Source organism: Emys orbicularis, chromosome 1 (genome assembly GCF_028017835.1).
Source record: "Emys orbicularis isolate rEmyOrb1 chromosome 1, rEmyOrb1.hap1, whole genome shotgun sequence".
Taxonomy (NCBI): Eukaryota; Metazoa; Chordata; order Testudines; family Emydidae; genus Emys; species Emys orbicularis.
This window is the reverse complement of record NC_088683.1, coordinates 350,159,596-350,179,701: the sequence shown is the minus strand read 5'-3', so window position 1 is coordinate 350,179,701 and position 20,106 is coordinate 350,159,596. Positions and strand designations below refer to the sequence as shown.

The 20,106-nt window shown below is 42.7% G+C and overlaps 1 protein-coding gene across 1 annotated transcript in view; it reads right to left on the bottom strand.

Moving 5' to 3' along the window:
- The window catches only part of PRCP (prolylcarboxypeptidase), a 62,740-nt gene that overhangs the window by 17,925 nt on the left and 24,709 nt on the right, over window positions 1–20,106 (bottom strand). The window contains exons 2-3 of the mRNA XM_065422496.1: window positions 2,039–2,179; window positions 275–376 (exon numbers count right to left, since the gene is read on the bottom strand). Of these exons, the coding sequence (XP_065278568.1) occupies window positions 275–376; window positions 2,039–2,179 (243 nt within the window). The remainder of the gene's footprint in view (window positions 1–274; window positions 377–2,038; window positions 2,180–20,106) is intronic.

The window sequence follows — 20,106 nt, the reverse complement described above, 5'->3', positions numbered from 1 at the left end:
ATCCCTAGAGGCTTTTGAAAGCTACTGTATAGAATCAATAGTTATAGAAAATGTGACTCTCCTGCCACACACCACACATACTAGTAAACATGGAGCCAAATCCTGCTCACCTTACTCATGCAAGTAGTTACTATGTAGTCAACAGGGTTACTCACACGAGTCAAGCCAGCAGGATTTACACTAGCATAAAAGAATTTTAAGGAGAAAGGAAGCAGCCAATTCTTCTCAACAGCCTTGAAACCAGTGGGTAATCAGAGTGGGAAAAGGCACTTACGCTGTAAGACTTATTTCCGAAGGGCAAGGATTCTCCGTAGTATCTGTGTTCAGCAAATATTAACATGGCATTAAGCTCTTCTGCCACATCCCACATAAAACCCTGGGAGGAAAAGGGATGTTTAAAACAATGAGCAGACACTGAATTATTATGTACTTTCATTAAATTCATACTCTTCAATAGGGAAGATGCCACTGACACAGTAACTAGTCACTCAACTATTGTCTAAGGATAGTAAAAGTAAAGAGAACTAGACAGGTACAGCATGTAATGGAGGCTTAGTAAATCACTGAAAATATTCACAGGGCCAAAATTCTGCATGGGGCAAGTAGGTACACAAAAAGAGAAACATATCAGGTGGAGGGAAAGTGCTATACACCAATATTGTGCCAGAGCCAGTTCAGGCAATGCTGCCATAACTGCTGTAGCAAAAGGGACGTGGCTCATGGGAAATCTATGAATAAAGATATACACATCTCAGGATTCTGATTAAGTTACAAGTGACATGAACGTCATTTTGCGGCAAACACTATATAAATAGGGCTTCTGATTTCGGTTTTAACTGATAAAAACCAATAAGACATCCCTGACATAAATAACCCCCTGAAATCAGTATTCATCCAGGAAACACTAGAATAACACTGGAACTGGTTACTTGTATCTAGGGGCTTGTCTACATGGAGCAGTAATGCATACTATGGGGGTGTGATTTCTAAAGCACAGTCACATGTTGTGCATCAATTGGTCTGTGTAGTCCCTGCTGCTGCATGCTAAAGCATATATGACTGTAATGAGTAATGTATATATTGCAGTATATACAAAGAGAAGGTCCCCAACCCTCCACCTCACCCGATTTTTGGATATCTATGTAAAACTCAAAAATTGCTAAAAATAAACCCTGAAAAACAGAAGCCCTGTCTATAATCTATATAATAAGATTCCAAGAATGTTACTCTGAGGTGTGACGGTCTGAAGTCTAGATTATCTGTTGAGTCAGTGTGAAGTGATGGAAATAGCTACAAGCATGGTTGAAAGCTCTTTTTGTTCAGAACATCTCCAGGTTCTATCACCACTGGGATTTGAAATCTGTTACCATCCCATTTTTTAAATTCTCAGCCATTTTGACTTGAGGAATTATATCCATGTGGCAGCAAGGCATGTATCTATCCCATGGTGACAGTCCTAGACATTGGTTGAGTTACCTCTGATATCACAATCACCAGTCTAATTCTAAAGCTAATTTATATGCAACAATTTCATTGCTTGTATGGAGTGCACTGATGGAGGATTACTTGGCCCAACTACCACGTCTGTGTGATGACACGGATGTTTAGTTATTAATATTATGTATAATAGACTTTCCTATGGTGATCATCAACTTACTATCAGACCACCTCAAAAAGAATAATGAATCTAGACTCAACTCCATTTTACAGATGGGGAATCTAAAGCAACATGATGTGAGGTGACTTACCAAAATCTCCTGATAACCAGTCCAGTGTCTCAACCACAATATCATCCTTCCTCTCAAGGCCTGATTGACAAGCCTTTTGCATTTACCTCAATGGGCTTTGAATCAGGCCCTAAACTCCTTTATTTTGTTTATTCTTTTAGTTCACTGTTCCTCAAGGCACACTATTATTTTAATCAAAATTACTGCAGACTTGAATTTTAAAATATGTATTCCGAGTCTGTCTCCCACTAATATGCCACACTGTAAAAGTAAGAGGAATATTAGAGAACAAAAATCTATTTTATACACACCGTATTATTGCAAAACCAGGTGATATCGCCTTCATTGCCAGTGTAGAAGAGAATTGATCCATTGTCTTTTCTCCAATGCTGATCTGCTACTAGGTACCGCTGTTGGAATGTAAGATCTTGCTCAAATCCAAAATGATCAATCTGTGGGAATGAACAGAAAACAAACAAACAATCAAATAGCTTCAGAAAGGTCTAATAGGGTCAAGGAATAAAAGTGTTGACATTCAAGATGAGATTCACCAAGATTGAAAAACTTAAACAAACCCAAGAATCTTTGACTCTAATACACTGAAATTGATTTAAAGTTTTTCCTCTCCAAGAGACAGTTAGCCAGGGTTGGATGAAGGCTGTACACTCAAGGCAGAAGTGAAATTTAATCTCAGTTACAAAAGATATATGCAGTTTAATAGCATCCTATTTAAAGGCGATGCTCTCCAGAAGTTCAGGCCTCCCATACTATTGATATTGCAGTAGCATCTAGAAGACCTGCATCAGGGATCAGAACCCCATTTGCTAGATGCTCTCCAAACGTAGTAAAAATACAGTCTTTGTCCTATATTGCTTACAGTCTTGTGTCATGTTCTGGGGTGCAATCCAAACCAGTGAGTGGTTGCGTCACAGCCTGCCGTCACCCTAGGTGCCTTAAATGCTCTGCTGCTGTGGCTCACAGCCTGGACAGCAACACCCAGCAGACAAGCACGCACTGAGCAACTGTGTATTAAGCAACTCTGGCTCAGCACTCTGATTCCAGCCATCTGCTTGTTACACCCCAGCCACACTCTGGTATCTATTAGCCTAGTGGCTAATTAGATGGTTATTATTAGTCTAGTGACTCCGACACTCCCAGTCCCAAGATTTCCCAAAACCACGTGCTCTGTAATGTCCAGCCCTCTCCTGGATAATAAGGTTCGTTCGTTCCTCTAAAGAGAGGAAATTCACAGCGTATCACTTTAATTCAAACAGAGCACTGGGTTGGTTTAGATTAAAAGTAAAACAAGTTTATTAACAAAAGGAGGTAGGATTTTAAGTGAGTTCAAGTATAAAGAATACAGTTAGAAATAGTTACAAGCAAATAAAGATGAAAAATGCTTTCTAGAGACTAAGACTTAACAAAACTACAGTCTTGATTCAAAGTAAGATTCTTACCGCACGCCCAAAGAGCAAGATGGCTGACTCCCCCACCCAGTCAAGATCTCTCCCCGAAGATAGTGAAACTTTGAAATGGATTCTTCTGAAGGTTACTCCCCAGAATAAAGTTCATTCAAGCCGTGAGGAAGGACACATGGGGTCTGGTGATAAAGGAAGTTCCATGCTAGTTTCTTTCCTGATGATATTTGCTAAAATGTATATCAATCTGTCCCTGCCCTCTCCGATGCAAATAAATGGCCTCCTGATGTGATACTAATCGACTGATGACACCTGGCTGGAGATGCTGGCTTGTCCTTTGTCTGGGAGAAACCAGTTTACCCAGTCCCCAGACTTGTCTGGTAAACATATTTTAGTTCTGCATTTCCTTCATTATTTGTATGGTCCCTTGGGCATTTACTGTACCTACCTCAGGAAAGACTATTAATGATCAGCACGTTATTCGTTTTTCAAGGATACCTTACATGACACCTATCAGATACAATTTATGACATTAATGAATTGGGGTACACTGGTCAGGCCAGCAGAAACTCACTACCAGATACCATAGATTCATAGATTCTAGGACTGGAAGGGACCTCGAGAGGTCATCGAGTCCAGTCCCCTGCCTGCATGGCAGGACCAAATACTGTCTAGACCATCCCTGATAGACATTTATCTAACCTACTCTTAAATATCTCCAGAGATGGAGATTCCACAACCTCCCTAGGCAATTTATTCCAGTGTTTAACCACCCTGACAGTTAAGAACTTTTTCCTAATGTCCAACCTAGACCTCCCTTGCTGCAGTTTAAGCCCATTGCTTCTTGTTCTATCCTTAGAGGCTAAGGTGAACAAGTTTTCTCCCTCCTCCTTATGACACCCTTTTAGATACCTGAAAACTGCTATCATGTCCCCTCTCAGTCTTCTCTTTTCCAAACTAAACAAACCCAATTCTTTCAGCCTTCCTTCATAGGTCTTGTTCTCTAGACCTTTAATCATTCTTGTTGCTCTTCTCTGGACCCTCTCCAGTTTCTCCACATCTTTCTTGAAATGCAGTGCCCAGAACTGGACACAGTACTCGGATTGAGGCCTAACCAGCGCAGAGTAGAGCAGAAGAATGACTTCTCGTGTCTTGCTCACAACACATCTGTTAATGCATCCCAGAATCATGTTTGCTTTTTTTGCAACAGCATCACACTGTTGACTCATATTTAGCTTGTGGTCCACTATAACCCCTAGATCCCTTTCTGCCGTACTCCTTCCTAGACAGTCTCTTCCCATTCTGTATGTGTGAAACTGATTTTTTCTTCCTAAGTGGAGCACTTTGCATTTGTCTTTGTTAAACTTCATCCTGTTTACCTCAGACCATTTCTCCAATTTGTCCAGATCATTTTGAATTATGACCCTGTCCTCCAAAGCAGTTGCAATCCCTCCCAGTTTGGTATCATCCGCAAACTTAATAAGCGTACTTTCTATGCCAATATCTAAGTCGTTAATGAAGATATTGAACAGAGCCGGTCCCAAAACAGACCCCTGCGGAACCCCACTCGTTATGCCTTTCCAGCAGGATTGGGAACCATTAATAACAACTCTCTGAGTACGGTTATCCAGCCAGTTATGCACCCACCTTATAGTAGCCCCATCTAAATTGTATTTGCCTAGTTTATCGATAAGAATATCATGCGAGACCGTATCAAATGCCTTACTAAAGTCTAGGTATACCACATCCACAGCTTCTCCCTTATCCACAAGACTCGTTATCCTATCGAAGAAAGCTATCAGATTGGTTTGACATGATTTGTTCTTTACAAATCCATGCTGGCTGTTCCCTATCACCTTACCACCTTCCAAGTGTTTGCAGATGATTTCCTTAATTACTTGCTCCATTATCTTCCCTGGCACAGAAGTTAAACTAACTGGTCTGTAGTTTCCTGGGTTGTTTTTATTTCCCTTTTTATAGATGGGCACTATATTTGCCCTTTTCCAGTCTTCTGGAATCTCTTCCGTCTCCCATGATTTTCCAAAGATAATAGCTAGAGGCTCAGATACCTCCTCTATTAGCTCCTTGAGTATTCTAGGATGCATTTCATCAGGCCCTGGTGACTTGCAGGCATCTAACTTTTCTAAGTGATTTTTAACTTGTTCTTTTTTTATTTTATCTGCTAAACCTACCCCCTTCCCATTAGCATTCACTATGTTAGGCATTCCTTCAGACTTCTCGGTGAAGACCGAAACAAAGAAGTCATTAAGCATCTCTGCCATTTCCAAGTTTCCTGTTACTGTTTCTCCCTCTTCACTAAGCAGTGGGCCTACCCTGTCTTTGGTCTTCCTCTTGCTTCTAATGTATTGATAAAAAGTCTTCTTGTTTCCCTTTATTCCTGTAGCTAGTTTGAGCTCATTTTGTGCCTTTGCCTTTCTAATCTTGCCCCTGCATTCCTGTGTTGTTTGCCTATATTCATCCTTTGTAATCTGTCCTAGTTTCCATTTTTTATATGACTCCTTTTTATTTTTTAGATCATGCAAGATCTCGTGGTTAAGCCAAGGTGGTCTTTTGCCACATTTTCTATCTTTCCTAACCAGCGGAATAGCTTGCTTTTGGGCCCTTAATAGTGTCCCTTTGAAAAACTGCCAACTCTCCTCAGTTGTTTTTCCCCTCAGTCTTGATTCCCATGGGACCTTACCTATCAGCTCTCTGAGCTTACCAAAATCCGCCTTCCTGAAATCCATTGTCTCTATTTTGCTGTTCTCCCTTCTACCCTTCCTTAGAATTGCAAACTCTATGATTTCATGATCACTTTCACCCAAGCTGCCTTCTACTTTCAAATTCTCAACGAGTTCCTCCCTATTTGTTAAAATCAAGTCTAGAACAGCTTCCCCCCTAGTAGCTTTTTCAACCTTCTGAAATAAAAAGTTGTCTGCAATGCAGTCCAAGAATTTGTTGGATAGTCTGTGCCCCACTGTGTTATTTTCCCAACATATATCCGGATAGTTCAAGTCCCCCATCACCACCAAATCTTGGGCTTTGGATGATTTTGTTAGTTGTTTAAAAAAAGCCTCATCCACCTCTTCCACCTGGTTAGGTGGCCTGTAGTAGACTCCTAGCATGACATCACCCTTGTTTTTTACCCCTTTTAGCCTAACCCAGAGACTCTCAACACTTCCATCTCCTATGTCCATCTCTACCTCAGTCCAAGTGTGTACATTTTTAATATAAGTAAACCCCTTGCCCTCTTGCACTGGGATGCTGTTAGGGTCACATCTCGGTAATGACAAGACAGAAGAGCGGTATGAAATAAACAAATGGGGCAAGGTGGAAGGCAGAAGAGTGAGGGGGTAAATGGCAGCGCTGGTCAAAAGTTTTCTGACAGGTTTTTTTGTTTTGGTTTTTTTGGAGAGGTGTGGCGGGGAAAAATACAAAGTAGTTTTTTCAACTAAATGGAAAATTTTCAAGGAATTATGTTTCCTAGAACATATTTGATGGAATACTGAAAACCCAAAACTGAAGTTTTCCTAGCTAAAATATTTTTGGTTTTCAACAGTTTACAGCTGAAAAATGGTAACGTTTTCATTTCTGATTAAGAGTTTTCCACTGAATGTTTTCAATAAAACATTTTTCCTCCCATTTTTATCAAAATTTTCCACGGGGTGAGCAGATGTTTTTCTACATAAAACAGCAGTAGTATTAGCTTTATAACTGGGGCCCTACCAAATTCACATCCATGAAAAATGCATCTTGGACCGTGAAATCTTGTCTTGTGTGTGCTTTTACCCTATACTATACAGATTTCACAGAGGAGACCAGCATTTCTCAAATTGGGGGTCCTGACCCAAAAGAGAGTTGCAGGGAGTTGCAAGGTTATTTGGGGGGGGGAGGTCACAGTATTACCACCCTTACTTCTGTGCTGCCTTCAGAGCTGGGTGGCTGGAGAGTGGCGGCTGTTGACTGGGTGCCCAGCTCTGCAGGCAGCAGCGCAGAAGTAAGGGTGGCAATACCATACCATGCCATCCTTACTTCTGCGCTGCTGCTGGCAGCGGCTCTGCCTTCAGAGCTGGGCACCTGCCAGTAGCCACCGCTCTCCAGCTGCCCAGCTCTGAAGACAGCGCCGTCAGCAGCAGTGCAGAATTAAGGGTAACAGTATTGCAACACACACCCCCTACAATAACCTTGTGACACCCCCCCCACACACACACACACACACAACTCCTTTTTGGGTCAGGATCTCTACAATTACAACACCATGAAATTTCAATTTAAATAGCTGAAATCATGAAATTTACAATTTTTAAAAACCTATGACCATGAAATTGACCAAAATGGACCCTGAATTTGGTAGAGCCCTATTTATAATGTTGAAAATTTACCCTGGATTACAGAGGTGAAATTTTCAGCCTTCATTTATGCTACTTTACACACACACACAAACATTTATATATATCCTTCCCCCCACCCTTTGGAGAGCCTGTCTACACTGGGAAGCAGGGGTGATGCTCTGAAGGCAGCGCCACTGCCAGCAGCAGCAGCGGAGAAGTAAGGGAGACATACTGAGCACAAGGAATGGGTCGGGGCCTGGAAATAACAAATGGGAGGGGAGGGAGCATGCATAAGGGAGAGGGGATAACAGAGGGAAGAAGCGGGGCTTGGTTAGGGGAGGGGGTCACAGAACAAGGAAGGGGAACATGCATAGGGGAGGGAGGGAGCATGCACACAGGAGGGGCTCACAGAAGGGGAGGATCCATAGGGGAGTGGGACTTGCAGTGAGGGGAGGGGAGGATGCATAGGGGAGCAGGGATCACCGACAGGGGAGGGAGGCATAGTTAAAGGAATGGGGGGCACAGACGAGGGGCGGAGAGCCCCAAACAGAGGTAATGTGGGTGAAGGGATAAGTTCCAGATGGACAGGCACCCTGCAAAGAGGAGACGGGCACATGATGAAACAGCACATGGTTGGGAGCACAGGGGATGCTGCTGCTGCGAGCAGGGCAGGCAGGGGCCATCGGACATTGTGAGGGGTCCGGTCCCACCGCCATGTCTGTCCGAGGGCTGCCAGGAACTGAGCCAAGCTATACCTCGGGGCAGCAGGCAACGTGAGGTGTGCGGGGCTTACCTCGAGCCCCAGGTCCGGAGCCCAGGGTGGCTCCGGGGTGAAGGCTGCGAGAGGCCAGAGCCCTTATGCTCTCCCCAGGCCTAGCGTGGGGACAGGGGAGCCTCGGTGCTCCCATATATGCCCACAAGGTGTATAGCGCAGCCCCTCCCCCAATTTTTGGTCCAGCCCACCTCAACCCCCCCACCACCACCACCAGACTGGCACCACCCCTTCTGGGAAGTTTACCAAAATAGCTATCCTGGAATATCTCCTTATGTGGACATTCTTATTTTGGTATAAGAGTGTCCACATGGGGGCTTATCTCAAGATAACTATTCTGGAGTAGCTGTTTCAGTGAATTTCCAGTCATAGCCAAGTCCTCAAGCATCATCACTTTTGCTTTAGAAACCAGTGCTTGATGCTTCCGCCCTGGGAGTGAGGGTAGCCTGTAACTGGATCACTCTGAATTATTCTAGGAGAGAGCAGCATCTTTGCTTCATCTCTCTCTGTCAGTCTCCCTGCTGGACCAGTAGAACAAGGACATTGGCAGTAGCTTACGGCGTGCTGCTGGTAGAAGCCTGACATCTGCTGGAATGAACATCTGTGCCTGCTGCCTTCTGTCGTTAACATACAGCCTCTACAGTCCCTCATGTGCCCCATAAAACCTGGGCTCTTTTAACATGGCCTTTGTTCTGAAAACATTTGCAAGCGGATATAGTGCTCACAGAAGCGAGGCATCTGAGCACTAGATCAACCCATGTGTAGCATGAGCAGCTGCTGTGAAAACTTCCCCATGCAGCTCAAATGATGAGCCTAATTCCGGACTACCAGAACCCAGATATTCCAGTCAAGATTGCAAACTGCATGGCCTTGTGCGCAAGCTGTTTAAAAGGTTGGTACGTACGAACAGGGAATGGGATAAGACCCCAGGCTTTGCTTGGGCCCAAGATCAGGATTTGAACTTAAAAAAAAAAAAAAGACATTTTAAAATGGTTTATTTTCAAAACCTAACAAGTTTGCAAAAAGTCTTTTGCCGCACTCACTTTTGGGGGTGCTGTTATTAGAGATGGGCCTTAGCAGCACTGAACATAGAGGAAGTTTAGATCCAATGTGCCTCAGGCCAATTCTGCTATTCATATAATGCCATATGTGTGCATTTTACCTTATAGACATGGAAAACAGAGACAAGGTCCTTGCCTGAGAGTTTATGAACTAGATTTAGGGTTTTGACTGGTCCAAAAATAACTGGCCAATTGACTGGTTAACCATTGGTCAAATAAAATCAGAAGTGGTCAAGTATTCGATCCTTTTGCTTTCCTCGATGTATATATTTTTCCCTGCACCCTTTGTGAATAGTTTTAGTTCTGTTATTTAATCTCAATTTGTTTGTTTAGAAGACAAGCAGCTGCCAAAACCATAGTTTCAGTTTGGGGTCATTATCTCATGATTAGTCTTGGTGTCTAACAAAGAAGATCAGACATAACTTTAGGATAAGTCTGAGCCATTTAGCGTTCATGAATGTAAATATCAGAAAGCTACACCAAGGAAGCTTATCTTTAAGCTTCTTGAGAAGGTAAGTGTGAATGTCAGATGGTTTAGCAAACTGGCAATGGGAGTCAAATGTGACTAGATGAAATATATCCCAGGTTGTGAGGGACCACAGGGATCTCTGGTCCAGCACCAGTGCTATGAAAATTCGTACCAGTCCGAATAGAACTTGCATTGGTTGACCAAAGTTTTCTAGCTTTAGCAAGTCATGAAGCATGAAACATTTTAACTATGGTATCACTCATTTAACTTTAAAAGGGATATCAGTTTTTCTTGGTATTGTTGCTGCTGTTCATTATCAGTTGTGTAACACTTGCATAGTTCGACAAAACTTGAACATAAAAAAACAAAGTAAGAATGAAGGACAAGATTCTCTGTTGTTCCAAGTTCTCACTCTGTGAAGATGGGGATGGAAGGACACCAGGGAGCTAGTTACGCTTTTCTTGGCCCATTTGGCAAAAGTCCCCAAGGGGCCAGCCACCAGACTTGAGCACAGTCAGAGCAGACCTATTTGTGAGTTATTGCCAACTGATGCTGTTTGGCCCTGGCAAAATGAGTTGTCTATTAAATTAATCAATCCAGTTCCTATTGGCCACCTGTCTACATCACACAAATTTCCATCCGATTAGGCTTTAATTGTTGAGGCTTAGTGGAAGGGCCAAGGACTAAACAGATGTAGCAGCTGAACCAGCCTCCCACCTCCTCTGCTGTCACACCTATCAAAAACTTAACAGCGGTTGGGCAGCTGCTGTGCTCTGATCATCCAGACCAGTGCTGTCCTTGTCTGTTGGACCTACCTGTTGTCTCTTGTCTTATACTTAGATTGTGAACTCTGAGGCAGGGACCATCTTTTTTGTTCAACACCTTGCACTACAGGGCCCTGATCCACGGCTAGGAGCCCCCACATAAATTAGACAACTAATTTGGTCCCTAATCTAGTTAACTATTTATGCATGTGCTTAACTTTAAGCACGAGTTGTCCCATTGCAGTCAATGCGACTACATGAATGCTTGAAGTTAAGCATGCATTTAATGGCTTTGGGTTGCAGCCCTAACAAATTATGACAATAGATTATGTCATTGTATATGGATATTTGACTTGGTACTTTTTGCAGTGCCATTATTTTACATGTAATAAAACTTAGTGCTGTAGTTGGAAAGTGATTCCTATGAATCAAGAACAGACTCGGCAGCAGAAAAAACTCAGTTTAGAAGTGTACAGGTTTTGGGGAGGGGATTTAAGCAGGTTTAGAGGGAACATATTTGATAAGTAGTTTCCAAGAAGTATTAGAATAATATAGTCTACTATACTGAATATTCTGCTGGCAGTAACAGAAAATCCATTTTGAGATCCACTGAGAAATCTGTTTCCACAAAACTTCTTTCTCTCCTTCCTGACAGAGTGAGATTCTATAGGTGGATGATTAGGACACTGGCCTGGGATGTAGGAGACCAAGGTTCAAGTCCCTGCTCTGCCTGATTTGGAGTGATGTGGGATTGAAAATTCTGCTCTCTACCAGGTAGGGCAAGGCCTTAAACCTGACCAGTACCCTAACCACTGACATAAATACATACACATCCCTCCCCTGACAACTCCAGCTTTTGCAAAAGATGCTTGAAAGGTTTTGTTTTTGTTCCTCATTGGACCAACAAAAAATTTCAAAACCCTGAAAGTTGCTGTGAAACAGAATTGTCAACCTCCAACCAATTCTAGTACAAACGTTCATTTGTTTTTTATTTATACACATGCACCATAGTTTTTAAAATAGTTCTGTACTAGAGTTCTATTTTTCCTTGCTAAATAGTGAATTAAAAAGTGGAAGATCTGGATTAACATTAGGCTAGTACAGAAGTTGGCAGATTCCCAACTTTCTGACACAGAAGAGAATCTTTCTACATAAAATTTTTCTAACAATTTTTAGTATCCTGAGTTTTAAATTAAAATTAATATTTTGGTTTGAGGTGCGGGGGTTGTTCAGTTCCTCTCTCCCCTCCCCTGCTTTTGGCTAACTTTCTTTTTAGAGTTTTGGCTTAGTGGGATTTTCTTTTGATATGGTTTTATTCTTCTGTCCCTTCTAAATGTAAGGCAGAAGGCCAAACTGCCAGTGCACTACTGATGGAGTATCTTCGATTTTTAGTACTGATAGAGAAAGAAATTTTATTTTTCCTTCCTCTTTCATCACTGCTATTGACCAAGATTTTAATGAATCAAGTGACATTATGACAGTTCTGCATCAGGGCTCTTGGTCTGTACCGCTGCAGACTCATTCCTTGGTCGTGGTCGTCACCTAGAGTAGGTCTGCACAGTATTTTGGAGCAAGCCTCCCAGCCCAGGTTGATGGAGTCGGGTTAGCAGGCCTCATGGTAGAGCTCTAAGAATACCCGAATAGACAGAGCTTTTATGTTGTGGCTCGGGCTGCAGCTCCTTCACTGAAGCCCACACTTCTCCCTTAGTACTAGCATGAGCCCCACTAACCCAAGTCTGTTGACCTGGGCTGGGAGGCTCGCTACAAAAATGTTGCATAGACATGCCCTTAGGGCTCTGTGTCTGTTTCTTCTCTCCTCCCCCATCTCTAAAGTTGTATTAACCCCACTTACCTTCCTCAGAGCACTGCTGAGGGTTAGTTAATAAACCCAATTCTGCTGTCCTTATTCATACAAATTCCCTTTGATTTGGCCTGAACACGGTAAACAAACAGTGGCCATATAAACACACAGACATCACACTTCTGGCCACAGAGATCAAATTCCAGACCTTCAGCACCAAAAGCACAAGTACCTCTACTTGCGACAAAATAGTAACTCATTTAAGCAGTAAATAAGTAGCAGGTCACCCTTGATAGGACCAGTTACTAGGAGCTAAGCCAGTTTATTACAGAAGGACTGCAGGAGAGAATCCAATGTTTGTAAAGTACTTTGAACATGCAAGTGCTAAATATTAATGTCAAGAAATCAAAAGAACTTAAAAATCAAAAGATCAAATACATTGTCTAAGTGCTGCAAGGGAGATTTACTCATGCAGCTTCCATTGACTTTAAAGTTGCAACTGTTTGAAAGTTTATACATGTCCAGAGAGACAAGAATCTCTAGTACCTCAGGAGAATGTTAAATAGCAGTTACTAAAGTTAGACATTTTAAAATCAGCAGGTCTAGGTAACTTGCACCCAAGAATTTTAAAAGAGCTGGATGAGGACCTTGCTGGACTGTTAACATTGATTTTCAATAAGTCTTGGAACATTAGGGAAGTTCCAGAAGTCTGGAAGAGAGCTAATGGTGTGCCAATTTAAAATTAAATTAATTTTATTAAAATAAATTAAATTAAATTAAAAATGGTGTGCCAAATTTAAAAAGAGTAAACAAGATGATCGGGGTAATTATAGGCCTGTCAGTCTGGCATAGATTCCAAGCAAGATAACAGAACAGCTGATATGGGACTTGATTTATGATGCATTGAAGGAGGGTAATATAATTAATGCGAATAAACATGAGTTTATGGGAAACTGATCCTGTCAAACTAACTTGATTTTTTTCTTAGTATAGTACAAATTGGGTTGATAAAGGTAATAGTGGTGATGAAATATACTTAGATTTCTGTAAGGCTTTTGAATTGATACTGCACAACACTTTGATTAAGAAACTAGAACAAGATAAGATGAACATGGCACAGATTAAATGAATTAAAAGCTGGCTAACTGATAGGTCTCAAAATGTAATTGCAAACAGGGAAACAGCAGCAAGTAGGTGTGTTGCTAGTGGGGAACTGTTCTGGACCCTATGCTATTTAACATTTTTATCAATGACTTGGAAGAAAACATAAAATCATCACTGATAAAGTTTGCAGTGACACCAAAAAATGGGGGCGTGGTAATTAATGGGATACAGAACAATCTGGATCGCTTGGTAAACTGGGCGCAAACAAGCAACGCGTGTTAATATGGCTAAATGTAAAGTATACATTTAGGAACAAAGAATATAAACCATACTTACAAGAGACAGGACTGTAGCTTGGGATGCAGTGACTGTGAAAAAGATCTGGAGGTCATGCAGGATAATCAGCTGTGGCCAAAAAGGCTAATGCAATCCTTGGATGCATAAACAGGGGAACCTCAAGTAGAAGCAGAGAGGTTATATTGCCTCTGTATTTGGCACTGGTGCAACTGCTGCTGGAATACTGTGTCCATTTCTGGTGCCCACAATTCAAGAAGGATGTTGATAAATTTTAGAGGGTTCAGCCAAGAGCCTTGAGAATGGTTAAAGGATTAGAAAGCCTGCCTCAGTGATAAGATAAATAGATTGAGCTTCCTTTACCTATTTATCTTAACTAAGAGATGGTTAAGGGGTAACTTGATCGCAATCTATAAGTATTTAATGGGGAACAAATATTTAATAATGGGCTCTTCAATCGACCAGAGAAAGGGGTAACAATCTAATAGCTAGAAGTTGAAATGAGATAAATCCAGACTGGAAATAAGGCATAAGTTTTTTAAACGGTGAGGATAATTAACCACCAGGACAATTTACCAAGGGTTGTGGTGGATTCGCCATCACTGACAAAGTTTAAATCAAGTTTGTATATTTTTCTAAAAGATATACTCCAGGAATTCTTCTGGGGAAGTTCTATGACCTGTGTTTTACAGAGTTCAGACTAGATGATCACAATGGTTTCTTCTGGCCTTGGAATCTATTAAAAGAGTGCGAGATCAAGAGCTAAGATAATTAGAGAAGTGAAGAATTTAGATCCAAAAGGGGGGCAAAAAATCTGAGAACACCAGAGGGAGCTATTACATAATCCATTTTGAACAGGCTTACTGAAGACAAGGAACTGTCAAAAGCTAAAGTCAAGATTTACTCAAAGGATTTAAAACAACTCAGATTTTGCACACTTCTTTTTAAATCCACTTTTAGGATGAGAACAGGTAAATCAACACAAAGATCCCTGAAAGTTAAACAAGATAGACAGACAACAGAGGGTTAGAAGGGAAGGCACAGCTTAAACATTTACAGATCCTGTCAACTAAGTTTTTTTGTTTTGTTTTTTTGGTCAGATTTTACAAAAAAATTTAGTGTGAATTTTTTTCCAGTGGAAGGAAAACAGGTTTTCCTTTGTAGTTTTATCAGCCCAAAGAACAACACTGCACTTAGTGCATGGAAATCTAAAAGTGAAAATGACGAGAGAAAAAAAACTCACTTTTGTTGTCCTATCAGTGTGGAACGCAAAGGAATAAAACAGCAGCAATGATACAGAAATGAATACAGCAGAATTTTAAAATTTTAATTTTAATCATCATCTAAAGTGTTATCTGTAACACCGATCTAGAGATGGTCTATATTATCTTACACTGTGTATTTGTGTATGTAAGGATTTTATATTGATAGTGAACCCATAATTACAATATAGCTATCAGAAGGGATATTACTACTAAATGCACATGTATGAAGACATTCATCCTGAGTGGCTACATAGGCTTAAAATTTAAGTTTCTACTGAGTGTATGTAACTTAAGAGAACTTGGTTAGAAACAAGCCTAGTCATCAACAGTAGTGGTACAAGCCAGACCTTCAGAACAGCATTCTATTTTACCGTTTTGGAGTAATCCATGTGTGACTTCAGCATTTACCTATAGCCATGGTAACCCACAACACTGAATTTACACTTCTGAAACGAGTGTTAACACCTGGGATGTAAGAAAGCTATATAGCAGGAGTTTATGAACAAATATATAAAGTTCGACATGTAAATATGTAAAAAGTTAACTCCCTTGCTACTGTGTTCTTTGGAAAGTCACAATGATGAACAACATCTCAGAAGAAGGAGAATTGACTCCCTATTTCAAGTCAGGAATTTTCAAAATCCTTGTATTATAACATATTTATTATCTTATTGTTTACATAGCGCCTTTGATCCAGAAGGACACAAAGCATTTGGCAAAAGCTATCTAAATATACACTTCACCTATAGCTGAAAGGCAGCCACCTCCAGATGGAGCACTGCAACTATTTAACAGTGCACAGAAACAGTTTAGGACTGTATCCACTTGAAATCGCCAGATGAAAATGTAGGTAGACAGAATATAATTACCCTAGCTTATATCCATTTTGAGTATCTAAAACAGGGATCGGCAACCTTTGGCACGCGGCCCGTCAGGGAAAGCCGCTTGTGGGCCGGGCCGGTTTGTTTACCTGCAGCGTCCGCAGGTTCGGCTGATCGCAGCTCCCACTGGCCGCAGTTCGCCATTCCAGGCCAATGGGGGCTGCGGGAAGCGGAGCGGGCTGAGGGATGTGCTGGCCGCCACTTCCCGCAGCCCCCATTGGCCTGGAGCGGCGAACTGCGGACAGTGGGAGCTACGATCGGCCGAACCTGCGGATGCTGCAGATAAACAAACCGGCCCGGCCCGCTAGCGGATTTCCCTGATGGGCTGCGTGCCAAAGGTTGCCAATCCCTGATCTAAAAGATCAGCTAAGGCGCCGGGGTGAAGACCGAAGTCAAGAACTTCACTTCTTAGGCACAATGGAACTTTCTACAATAAGAGTAAACGCTCACCTGTGCAAGAGTGAGAGCCTATTTGGGGGCTGGTCAGAAACTGCGTAATGAAATCCCCCAGTAACTACAGACCATCACAAACCTCACCACCTTCCCCTCTAAGTGCAAGGCACAGTTCCTTGACCTTGCCTTATTATACACATGTTGCTATCCAAACCAAAATACTCCATTTGCCATACTTCACCCCACACACACACACCTCCCCCGGGGAGAGGATGAGAGAACAAACAAGTGGCAGATTTCAGAGTAGCAGCCGTGTTAGTCTATATCTGCAAAAAGAACAGGAGTACTTGTGGCACCTTAGAGACTAACAAATTTATTAGAGCATAAGCTTTTGTGGGCTGCCCACGAAAGCTTATGCTCTAATAAATTTGTAAGTGGCAGATGTTAGTCACATTGCTTAATGCACTACAGGAAGGCAATCACATACTACTGTGATAAACATAGTATAACAACCTATATGGAACAGGACAGAGCATCAGGACTAAGAACCTTTCTCTAATGAAATGGGGTTTCTGAACTTTAATGACCACAAAGTCAGGACCTCAGTTCTCTCCTCCAGAGGAGATTATACCCATTTTTTACTGTATAAACTGTAATGTTATTTACCCCCTGGAGATTCTGGAAGGACTCTAAAGCGTTGCTGTGATGGCTTATATTTCAGAATTCCTCTATGCAATAACAGCTTTGTTTTACATAGTTGGATATTTCATTTGCAACTGAGTTTACTTTAGTGATTCCATTGGCGAACAGCCAAAAAAGAACTTAAATAAAAGAAAGACACCCATCCAAGTGCTCATCCTGTCTGAATTATTTCCTCACTGTGGACAGACACAGGAAGGACAGAGGATATCCTCCTGCTTTGAGAAGCAGTGTGGTCGTTGGCCTGCCTCTGACTCGCGGGACCTGGATTCTATTCCTACCTCTGCTATTGACCTGCAGTGTGACCTCAGGCAAGTTATTTTGCTTTTCTGTGCCTGTTTTCCCTACCCAGTTTTTGCTTGTCCTGTCTCTGTAGATCATAAACCAGTAGTCCATAAACTTCCTCTTGTGCCACCCCCTTTCCAGTAATAGAATGTGTCCGTGCCCACCCCCGCCCAGGCCAGGAGTGGAGTGGGGGCCGGCGGCAGGAGTGGGTCTGGAGGCAGAGTGGGGCTGGGGGTGCTCCCTCCCTGCCCCCTTGTGGGAGCTGGCCCAGGCCCGGTGTGGCCCTCCCCCTGATGTTCCTCTGCACCCCTCCAGGGGGTGGGTTCCACAGTTTGGGGACCACTGCCATAAATTCTTCAGAGTAGAGATGCATATGTAGAGCATCAAGCCCAACTCGGCCCCACTTTTGTTTAGGGCTTCTGGGTACTACCATCATACAAATAATAAATACTATCCCCAAGTCTATGCCAACAAGACACACCAGTAGTTTACAAAATAAAATGCAATTTACCTTTTATGAGGGGAGGAAAAAGGAAAGGGAATAAAAGCTAGGTAGAAATCAAGCTTTTATATTACAATAGCTAGGATTTCACTCTGTATTTCCATTTTGAGATTGCTTATACTTTCATTCTTGTTCATATAAAGGATCAAGCGCCACCTTGTGTCTCCCATGGTTTGGTGAAATTCTCTCCCTTCTCAGTGCCAATTTGGTTTTGTTTAAATCTACCCCTAAAACTTCAGTACTGCCAACCTCAAGATCAAAAACCATCATTTAAAAAAATAATCAAATGGTTTTAATCTGTTTTTGACTTTTTAACTCCCTTCTATTCCCCTGCCAATGAGTGTGCACATGAGAGAATTTCAGGTTGAAATATCAACCTTTAATGTACACAAACACACCTCTCCCTGGCTGCTCAGTTGGAGCCCCTTTACCCTCTCCTCACCCCGAAGATGGGAACTGCCATCCATTTCCTCAAGCACAGTCTTGATGCAGCAGCAACACTTCTCTACCTCCGGCTGCCCTGGGACATCTCTATGCAGCAGCACTACTGTCCCGGCTCCCCACTCCCCTTCCTCCTGCTACCCCAGGGCCCTCTCTCTGCTATGGGGCCACACATGAAGGCAGGGCAGGTCTGTGTCCTCAGCCCCAAGGCTCTTCCACGGAGTTCTGCCCATGTGCCAAGCTCTGAAAATCATGGGATTGAATCATGGGAGCGTCTTGTGTCATCATGACAGCTCCCCAGGTGGGCTCCAAAATCCCGGGACTGGAGATCAATTCATGAGAGTTGGCAACACTGCCCTTCCCTGGCTGCTCAGAGGGGTCTCCCACTTACTCACCCACCTACCCCCAAACAGAGGGAGTTTCCATTCTATCCCACCATCTCCCACTAAATATATGGAGATATACCTATCTCATAGAACTGGAAGGAACCCTGAAAGGTCATTGAGTCCAGCCTTCACTAGCAGGACCAAGTACTGATTTTGCCCCAGATCCTTAAGTGGCCCCCTCAAGGATTGAACTCACAACCCTGGGTTTAGCAGGCCAATGTTCAAACCACTGAGCTATCCCTCCTCCCCCACTCTTACATTGCCCTCTGCATACTCCTCAACCTCCCTGCTGCCTCCACATTCCCCTGAACCCCTAAATAGACCTCCTGCTCCACTCATTCTTCCCCCATCTACCTTGCACAGAGTCTCTGCTGGCTACTCCTCACAGTCCCTCTGCTGGCTACTCCTCACAGTCCCTGTGTCCCGCTCAGCCCCCTGAACCAGACTGAAGCCATGCCCATGGGCAAAGTGGCTGCCAAACTGTGGGACTTTATTAGGGGCAGCCTCACTTCCAGATGCAGATAGACATGGGGTTCTCAAAATTCATTGCACCGCGACCCCCTTCTAACAAAAATTACATCACGACCCCCGGAGGGGGGACCGAAGCCTGAACCCACCCCAGCCCCTCTGCCCCAGGTTGGGGGGCCAAAGCAGGTGGGGCCAAAGCTGAAGCTCAAGGGGCTTCAGGTGGGGCTTTAGCAGGCAGGAGGCCTGCAACCCGAGCCCCACCACCCAGGGCCGAAGCCCTTTGGCTTCGGCCCTGGTGCTCGGGCTTCAGCCCTGGGCCCCAGCAAGTCTAAGCCAGCCCTGGCAACCCCATTCAAAGGGGGTTGCGACCCACTTTGGGGTCCCGACTCACAGTTTGAGAACTGCTGAGATAGACTTTAGGGAAGTGGTGACGTGACCCATTGGTAATAATATGAGATGGTGGCCATGCTGAATAAGGAAAAATTCATGAGTTGGCCACATGTGAACACATCTTCATGAGACAGGTAATGAAATACCCCAAAATTGCTAGAGTCACGATAAAAAAAATCACAAGAGCTGGCAATACTGAAACGCTGCTTTTTGAGTTAATTTTCCATTTTAAGTTAGTGGGCTTCAACTTGTGCACCAAAATTTTTTTTCCAATGGGTGTTTGTTGTATTCTTTTCAGAACGCTGATACTTGTAGAAGATGCTATTGATTAAATAATATAGCTAAATCCCAAGTATGATCTGTTTGAATGAGAAAAGTCAGGTGCCATTTATCAGAAGGGGTGAACTGGGATATATTTCCATCTCTTACTGCACTGGATCATGAACTTTTCTAATAACTTTGAAATACTCAAGGACAATTAGATAAAGTTAAAGTGCTAAATAAGTGCAAAGTAGTTATGATAAATAACTGAATTTGCCTTTCATTTTTTGGTTTAAAAAAGTTCGTAAAATCTCAGTGGTTTTAGTGTTCAATTTCCTCCTCTCAGCTTCAATTTTTTAAAAACAGTCTAGAAGGCTGGACTCCTATTGTGTTT